The sequence below is a fragment of the Esox lucius genome, chromosome 7 (genome assembly GCF_011004845.1).
Source record: "Esox lucius isolate fEsoLuc1 chromosome 7, fEsoLuc1.pri, whole genome shotgun sequence".
In the NCBI taxonomy this organism is placed as follows: domain Eukaryota; kingdom Metazoa; phylum Chordata; class Actinopteri; order Esociformes; family Esocidae; genus Esox; species Esox lucius.
The window spans coordinates 14,807,442-14,817,110 of NC_047575.1; the positions used below are offsets into that span (position 1 = coordinate 14,807,442).

The window sequence follows — 9,669 nt, forward strand, 5'->3', positions numbered from 1 at the left end:
TAACTCTTATAATGTACACCAGGGTTAACACCGTAACTCTTATAATGTACACTAGGGTTACCACTGCTGTTCAGCTGTTCTCAATTTATAGGTGATTAGAATGATCTCTCATGGTGGACATTACAAGACCATTTTAAATGGTATAGAAACTTTTTCTCAAAAGATTTCAAGGGGTATGAATGATGTTGGACAGAAATAGTTCCGTTATTCATTTGTATCTCCATCACAATATCTTAGCGTGTTTTGTCACTTGTTAATGTCATTTCTAGCCAGAAGAAACCTATTGGTCAAATAAAAATGCACAATGGCTCACAATTTGGCATGAGGACAGTCTAAGCTTAGTAATTGTCAGTAACATATTTACTTTTATTATATCTCTTCAGATCTTCCATCTGGCTGTCAATAGTTCTCAGTATGGCCCCCAACTAATAAACTGATGAAAGTGTTTTTACATGAACTGACTAGCTTTATCTTTCTCCTGCTCCTCCTGGTAGTGCCTGTTATTTTGGTCTTAATCACAAGAGCCCCTAACAAAAAGACACAAATAAAACAACAAAATGACAAATATAACAATAAATCATTGTAAATATAATAAGAATAAAAAAGTGTTACGGCTTTATATGAGAGCACCAGTCAATTTTCTGGCTATTTGTTTTGAGAGGCTTTGTACTTTTCCCTGTATTCCTTCTTCTCGGGTCATCTACTGATGTCCCCATAATTAAGGCCATAATGAGTTATGGTGAATTTGTGTCAACAGTGGTCTAAGCATTCTTCATCAAATACATGTCATATATCTTACCATGCAGTGCTACTCCTCAATTCCACCACACGACTTTCACAGTTCTTCAGTGAAAGGTCTTTGTATTTAAAATAGAGACATCAATACTCACTAAAAAGATCATAAAAGCTACAACAGACTTAAATATTCAAAATGTGTATTTTCACCACGGTTTGTTATTTTGTTTCTGACAGGTCCCAAAGTCTATAAATTCTTTCAGCTCATTCCAAATCTAAAGTGGGTTGGTTGTCTTGTGAGTAGAAGCACCATCTTTATTTCTTCCTATGTGATGACTATCTAACTGGCTCTGCTTCTCTTCACTGACACCCTATTGAGAGATGTCATCCTCCCTCAATCTTGAATAATCCTGTACTTGCCCCATTGGTTGTAAACATCTTACTAAATTCTACCATCTTTGCTCTCTGGAAAAACTAAAACTAACAACCTAATGATGAAACTCAGACTCCATCAGAATAGCTTCGAAATGTCTGAATGACATTATGGAAATGATACTTCCCCAAAGTTCTGATAGAGCTCCAACCTAGGACTGTGTTGGTGGATTACTGCTGTGGGAGGGTATCAACCTGTCACATATGGGTTTGTGTTGGTGGATTGCTGTTGTGGGAGAGTATCAACCTGTCACATATGGGTTTGTGTTGGTGTATTACTGTTGTGGGAGGGTATCAACCTGTCACATATGGGTTTGTGTTTGTGGATTACTGTTGTGGGAGGGTATCAACCTGTCACATATGGGTTTGTGTTGGTGTATTACTGTTGTGGGAGGGTATCAACCTGTCACATATGGGTTTGTGTTGGTGTATTACTGTTGTGGGAGAGTATCAACCTGTCACATATGGGTTTGTGTTTGTGTATTACTGTTGTGGGAGAGTATCAACCTGTCACATATGGGTTTGTGTTTGTGTATTACTGTTGTGGGAGAGTATCAACCTGTCACATATGGGTTTGTGTTGGTGTATTACTGTTGTGGGAGAGTATCAACCTGTCACATATGGGTTTGTGTTGGTGTATTACTGTTGTGGGAGAGTATCAACCTGTCACATATGGGTTTGTGTTTGTGGATTACTGTTGTGGGAGGGTATCAACCTGTCACATATGGGTTTGTGTTGGTGTATTACTGTTGTGGGAGAGTATCAACCTGTCACATATGGGTTTGTGTTGGTGTATTACTGTTGTGGGAGAGTATCAACCTGTCACATATGGGTTTGTGTTTGTGTATTACTGTTGTGGGAGAGTATCAACCTGTCACATATGGGTTTGTGTTGGTGTATTACTGTTGTGGGAGGGTATCAACCTGTCACATATGGGTCTGTGTTGGTGGATTACTGTTGTGGGAGGGTATCAACCTGTCACATATGGGTTTGTGTTTGTGTATTACTGTTGTGGGAGAGTATCAACCTGTCACATATGGGTTTGTGTTGGTGTATTACTGTTGTGGGAGAGTATCAACCTGTCACATATGGGTTTGTGTTTGTGTATTACTGTTGTGGGAGAGTATCAACCTGTCACATATGGGTTTGTGTTGGTGTATTACTGTTGTGGGAGGGTATCAACCTGTCACATATGGGTCTGTGTTGGTGGATTACTGCTAAATGTCTATTCCATGTAGAGTATCTGTTTTTTTAGAATAGCAACAGCCTTTAATAAAGGTTGGTCTATCAAACAAATAACACTGCATGGAAATATTGGATTGAAAAATAGTTGGTTCTCCACACTGCCTCTGTATCCCTCTGTCACTCTCACTCTCTGTCACTCTCTGCCAATATCTGTCACTCTCTGCTAGTATCTGTAACTCTGCCAATATCTGTCACTCTCTGCCAATATCTGTCACTCTCTGCTAGTATCTGCAACTCTGCCAATATCTGTCACTCTCTGCCAATATCTGTCACTCTCTGCTAGTATCTGCAACTCTGCCAATATCTGTCACTCTCTGCCAATATCTGTCACTCTCTGCCAATATCTGTCACTCTCTGCCAATATCTGTCACTCTCTGCCAATATCTGCCACTCTGCCAATATCTGTCACTCACTGTCAATATCTGTCACTCTCTGCCAATATCTGTTACTCACTGTCACTCACTGTCAATATCTGTCACTCTCTGCCAATATCTGTTACTCACTGTCACTCACTGTCAATATCTGTCATTCTCTGCCAATATCTGTTACTCACTGTCAGTCACTGTCAATATCTGTCACTCTCTGCCAATATCTGTCATTCTCTGCCAATATCTGTTACTCACTGCCAATATCTGTCACTCTCTGTCAATATCTGTCACTCTGCCAATAGCTGTCCAGTTCTGTCCCTAAGGTTTCCCTTACATTTACACAGTTCCAACATGTTTCAAAATGCACTAGATGGCAGTCTTGCCCCACAAATCTACAGATATCCTATGTGAGGGAATGCAATGTAATAAACAAATATTACATTTATGCCTAATAAAATGTGTCTTTAGTAACATAAAAGTGATCATAAAAAAATATATATATATATTTTAAACATTACGATCAAATATCAGATAGTCGGGATCTTATTTGGTTTGATGAAAACATAATATTTAGCTAAATGCTCCAAGATTTGAGTAAGTTAGAGTAGATTATTGATTTATTGAACAAAGAACAATACAGACAGTGACAGAAGGAAGTAACTCAAGGAAACAAATAATAATAGAAATACAAGCATTTCTTTACAAAAGATGACAGGATAGAGAGTTGGGGGAGAGGCTGTAGATATGTTTTGGATACTTTTCAAAATGGTCAATCAACAACTCTAATTTCCTTAGCCTTTCAGATTGATATTTCATAACCACGAGGTTCAATCTGCCAGTGCATCCACCTATAAATAGTGATTTATAAATATTCCTGGATTATTCCTGGACTTCAGGTGCACTTTAGGTGAAGGTAAGGACTTAATCAGGTTGTGAAAGAAGAATTCACCAGGAAACTGTTCATTATCTCAGAACCATGCTCTGCAGATCAAAGCTTTTAGTGCCATGGCCTCTAGATGTCAGTTTGGATTTGTATGTAGGTCTGATGCTCCAGAAGTGACAGCTGTGAAGTGGGAGGTTGTGGAGGGTACAATTAATTTCTGAGTAGCCTATTTGTGTGTTTCTGTGCATGTACATGTGTGTGTTTGTGTATGTCTGTGTCTTTGTGTGGCAGTAGCGCAACCACAGACCACAGCCCCAGTGGTCAGCCATGCGTTTGTTAATTAAAGTACATTTCTGTGTTTTCACGTTGACTGAAGTACTTTTCTGTGTTTGCTGCATATTTATATTCACCTTGCCATTTCCTCACAGCCAACAACAGTTCATTTGAATTTAAACTAATTAGCAAGTGGGACTATGGGGGAGAGTCTGTCCTCTAGAACATGGTTTTAAATGTTTTCATGGTAGTTTTAACCAGACAGAGATTGAGTGAGAGGGTCATGAATAAAGCATAAGTCCTTGGGGTCCAGATTATGTCTGCGTGGCTTCTCTCACTCCTGGGTTGTTGAAATGAGGTTTAGGAAGTCACTTTACCCAAGGTATTCTGTTCCTGTTTTTGTCTGAGTCCATGGGAGGCTTCGTAATGAAGTCATGATGAACATGGTGATTCAATAACACGTTGTCTGGAGCATGAAGACATTCGCACAGGAGCAGGAAAACACGAAGATCAACCGGGATACGGGAAGGTGAAAAAAGGTATGTGCACAAATACCCTCAAATCAAAGCTGGGGTTCTATGCGTTAACCTCATTGCCATTTTTGTGTGTTTGTGAAAGTTATTCAAATGATGCATGAATTATATGCTGTGTCTTTGTCTGCTGTATCAATTAAAATGTGAAATCAGCAGGAAACCTGAATGGTCATTGGTCAGCGACGTGTAAGCTGATGCCTGGGATTGCTCCAATCACAATAGCAGATTTCATACTATTTCATCGTCAGGTTACTCACTCAGTCTGATGTGTGTTGGTCTACTAGCATGTGGGTGCCAACCCCCCCACCACCTCTGCCTCCACCTGTTATCCAAAGGTTGTGCCAAAGGTCAATGTTTACAATAATATGACTAGATAAAACATTTCCAATCAATGATGAGCATGAAAGGCCCACTGTTTTGGTGCACAGCAAATGTAAATGGTAAATGATTACCGTCTATTGCTAATGTATTTCACATGGAGGTAACCACGTATGGTCAGCATATAAGAGGGGGACACTGGCAATGTCTTCCAACATGGAGGAGGTAGACAACAAGGCAGAGGAGGAAATCAGACCCCTGGACAGAGTCCAAACTACAAACTGAGTTACTGTGAACCATCAAAAATAGATCTTTGTTGACTAAACAGGCGTTGTGGACACAATATCATTGGCCAGTGAGCAACTGTCCAAGTGCCTGGACAGTGTGGGGGAAACATATCCATGTGTGCAGCCATATCTGAAGATGGGGTGGTAGGATATGAGCCACTTCTTAGATCCTCAATGAAAGTCGATGGGCCAATGTTAGATTCCACTACCTAGACCTGCCCCCATAATCTCCTTTTCATCATTGAGGTGGAAGGTCTATGACCAGTGTAAGGTTTGAATTTGCCATGCCAAAAGATGTTTCCCACAGTCCATGACAAATTAAGATATAAATTGTGATGTGGAAAAAATAACACCGCCAAATGCCAAAGAAAGAAATGAGAGAATCAGTGTAGTGTGTACTAAACGCTGACATTCCTTTCATTTGTTTCTGGTAGTATTGTTACATTTGACTGAACAAAGAATGGAGAGGCCATAAAACATTCAGGGGAGTGGGGGACGATCAACAGTTCAGGGATGCATCCAAGAAAAAGTTATGCATGTAATTTGTACATCATGTATTTCAATGTGAAACATGTCTTTCTGGATGTAAAACTGATTATTTGAACTTATATATGGTACTCACAATTTTGAAAAAAAGGCTTTTGTATTAAGGGTTGTGAAAATTGACCAAACATTTGTGAATATAGTATGATTAAAGAAACTGTAAGATTAATCCGTACTATTTTCAGAAACACCAAATAAAAAACACTTACATAGTAAGTTATTTACTGTTGAAGTAGTTGTTTCGAAATTTCTTGAAAAAAAACGAAAAGACGTGAACGTGTTTTGGAACCCAGGCTGGTGTGTGTGTGTTGGTAAGTGCATGTTTGCGTGCATCTGTGCTTTCATCTGAGATTGTGTGTGTGTGTGTGCACGCGCAATATTGTACATATGAATGCCGTGTGATGATGCATTTCCAGGGTCTGAGTGCATGAGTGTTTGACTAGAGGCACTGCTGCATTTTTGATCTGCCAGGCAGTGAAATATTCTGAGCTGTGAGCTTGACAGGGACCTAAAGCAATGTGTGCCTGTGAAGGCGGAACTACCAGTCCAAAAGACACATGCAGTATTACACACAGGGAAACTGAGCACATGCAGAGACAAATGTGAGCCAAGTTTGAGTGGAGTTGTGTGTATTTACGGAAAGATAACAGGTGGGCGAAGGTCTAACGATCCTATTTAAACACCAGATTCCTAAAACACCACTCCACAATCAGAAGACAGAGAGTCGAAGTGTACTGGCTGCTGAAGCTGCTCAAAGTTTCGAAATGAGAGGTGTTCATGTTCTACCGGTTCTGCTGCTGCTCTGCCAGTTAGGAACATCTGAAGATGTGTCCTCTTACGCACAGAAGTCCAACCAACCTGACATGTGGTCTGAGCTCAAAGATCTCAGAGACATAGTGAACATGCAGAAAGCAGAGCTGGCCATCACCCGGTCAGACATACAAGACATTAAGAGGACCGCGGAGGAGCTGAAAACACACAACTCAGGTTGTAAAAGTATACTATACCAACAATTTCACTTTACTGAGAAACAAAGTTCCACTTTGATGGTTTTAATGGTTGACATTGGATTTCAGTCATGGCGTTCAGACTGGCGAGCGTTGAAGTACAGCTTGAGGCAATGAATACAGAGAATACAGGTGAGGGGAGCAGTTTGTATGGGTTGTTTGGTAGGGGCACGGTAATAACACTTGTTAAACTATTTAGCAGTTTGTTGTCAGAAAGTAGGGACAACATAAGAACCTTGTTAGATTGTTGTAATTGTGTTAATGGAGTTCCTAATGATTTTTTTCCTGCTAATATTTGTGTCATTTCTGGGAATAAAGACTTATTGAGCAAACTAACATCTGCTCAGAGTGACATCGAAAGACTACAAAAGGAGAACACAGGTAAAATAGAACTGATGGTAATTTAGAATTACATTTAATATGACTGATACTTAAATCCTTTAGTTTGTGATGGAGAGATAGTGAATGTGTTTTACCAACCATGTTATTCACCTTCATTCACAGAAAGACCCAAGGTGGCCTTTTCCACATCTTTAGGAACAACTGGATCTCATGGGCCATTCAACACTGCCACCACTGTGGTCTACAGGCATGTCTTCTCAAACACTGGCAGCCACTACAACATAAACACAGGTACCAGATAGTCTGTATTTAATGTGGACCAGGGACACAGGTACCAGTTGGTCTGTATTTAATGTGGACCAGGGCCACAGGTACCAGATGGTCTGTATTTAATGTGGACCAGGGACACAGGTACCAGATGGTCTGTATTTAATGTGGACCAGGGACACAGGTACCAGATGGTCTGTATTTAATGTGGACCAGGGCCACAGGTACCAGATGGTCTGTATTTAATGTGGACCAGGGACACAGGTACCAGATGGTCTGTATTTAATGTGGACCAGGGACACAGGTACCAGATGGTCTGTATTTAATGTGGACCAGGCCCACAGGTACCAGATGGTCTGTATTTAATGTGGACCAGGGACACAGGTACCAGATGGTCTTTATTTAATGTGGACCAGGGCCACAGGTACCAGATGGTCTGTATTTAATGTGGACCAGGGACACAGGTACCAGATGGTCTGTATTTAATGTGGACCAGGGCCACAGGTACCAGATGGTCTGTATTTAATGTGGACCAGGGACACAGGTACAAGATGGTCTGTATTTAATGTGGACCAGGGACACAGGTACCAGATGGTCTGTATTTAATGTGGACCAAGGACACAGGTACCAGATGGTCTTTATTTAATGTGGACCAGGGCAATAGGTAACCAGAGGTCCAGTAACATAAAAACAATGTAAAACCTAGGAATTCTGCTAAAATGTTTTGTTAAGATGTTTGTTCCAAGTATTATCACAAATAGGAAAATTACATACATTGGATCTTGTGTATCCACGGAGGAATTATATGATAGTTGTATTCAAATACAATGTCACTTGGCTAATTATTGAAATACAATGTTACTTGGCTATATATTCAAATCCAATGTCACTTGACAATTTTTTTGTCAGTTATTATTGAAATGATCCAGTAGTTGCCTCACTCGAATGTAGACTATGTACTGAAGTGAACTACATTCAAACTGCAAATCAAGTGTATTCAGACCAGTTTTTTACTGTAGTCCAAATGGAGTCAGGTAACTCAAGTTCAAATGCAGGATTGTAGAATATGTCAAATACATTTATATGATATATTCAGGTAACGTTGTCGACTGAGGCCGGTAGTCATCCCTCTGTTTGTTTTCTGTCATTCAGGTGTCTTTACAGCACCAGTGAAGGGGCTCTACCACTTCACCTTCACCATGGGGGATTTTCTGAAATCAACTGTTATGGGCCTAACCTTGTTCAAGAATGGGGAGGCCATAATACATTCAGGGGAGTCGGGGGACCATCAAAGGTTTAGGTATGCATCCAATGGAGTCATAATACCGCTGGAGAAGGGAGATGTAGTGTTTATGCAACTCCCTGAAAACTACAGGATTTATGATGATTCACATCATCGTAACACTTTTAATGGCATGCTTCTCTACACATTGTAAGACAGGTGACTTTTATTCAAATGGAGGACATCAGTAGACATTTGACAAAGTGTCACACACACACACACACACACACAAACACACACACAGGCCATTGTCAGTTACAGGACATGATGCAAAAATCACTAAAACCAGTAGGGGGTAGTAAATACCCACAGATTCTTTGGGTCTATTAAGGGAGATTGAGACAGACAACAAACACATTCTTGTACTGATAATAGTTTGAATAACCAATAGGATATCACCATTTCAGGATATAGATAGCTCTGGGCAAGTTAAAAGGAATCCAATGTAATGTTTCTCAAAATTATAATGACACAATATTTTAGAAATTTGAGATTTGTTATGTATTCATGTAAAACAGACCATATTTTTTAATACTGACCAGCACACTCTGATTTATGGTTGAATTATTGGTATAGTACAATTAGAAATAGCTTTTATATGTATTGGGAAAATTCTGAGGTAGTCATTGTGGACTCATTGTCACTATTCAATGGTCATGCCCTGTGGGGCCAATAAATACATTTGTGGTGCAGAAATCATTAGTATTTTAAGGAAACATTGTATACATTTAAATGTATCCAATGTGCAACATGAGGTGATACAGCTGATCTAAAAAAACAACGTCCTTCTGTTAAAACCTATAACCTGCAATCAGGCCTCTAACTGAATAGATATTTTCTTCTGTCCACACTCAAAATAAAACAATAGGTTTTTGCTTCAATGCCAGATTGATTTTTTTGAAATGACTTTCTTATTTTAGATAATTCCAAAAATAATATTTATTCTTTTAAAATATGAAATCATAACTTTGAAGGATTCCAGCCTGCAGTTGCATGAAACAGACACCAGATGTGCGCAAGTGAGCAGCTACTAAACCCCGCCCCTAACCCCTCCCTATGTAGCTGGCCCTCCCATTTCCTGTCAGGACTCCACCCTCGCTGCTCGCCCCCCTCTCCCTGGCCTCACCCAGGCCATCTGCCAGTGAGGCAGACAT

General features: G+C 40.0%; 1 protein-coding gene across 1 annotated transcript; it reads left to right on the plus strand.

Annotated features, from left to right (window-relative positions):
- The first annotated feature begins 6,308 nt into the window (after positions 1-6,308).
- Positions 6,309-9,396, plus strand: LOC105024616 (cerebellin-2). The gene is made up of 5 exons (XM_020048089.3): positions 6,309-6,604; positions 6,694-6,756; positions 6,943-7,005; positions 7,129-7,257; positions 8,386-9,396. Exons 1-5 carry the CDS (start codon positions 6,382-6,384, stop codon positions 8,667-8,669), a joined length of 762 nt encoding a protein of 253 aa, XP_019903648.1. The 5' UTR covers positions 6,309-6,381; the 3' UTR covers positions 8,670-9,396.
- Positions 9,397-9,669: the final 273 nt, after the last annotated feature.

Coding starts and splice junctions, on each gene's coding strand:
- LOC105024616 (XM_020048089.3), top strand. CDS start 6,382: ATGAGAGGTGTTCATGTTCTACCGGTTCTGCTGCTGCTCTGCCAGTTA. Junction 7,006..7,128: donor ACTACAAAAGGAGAACACAG/GTAAAATAGAAC, acceptor CTTCATTCACAG/AAAGACCCAAGGTGGCCTTT. Junction 7,258..8,385: donor CCACTACAACATAAACACAG/GTACCAGATAGT, acceptor TCTGTCATTCAG/GTGTCTTTACAGCACCAGTG.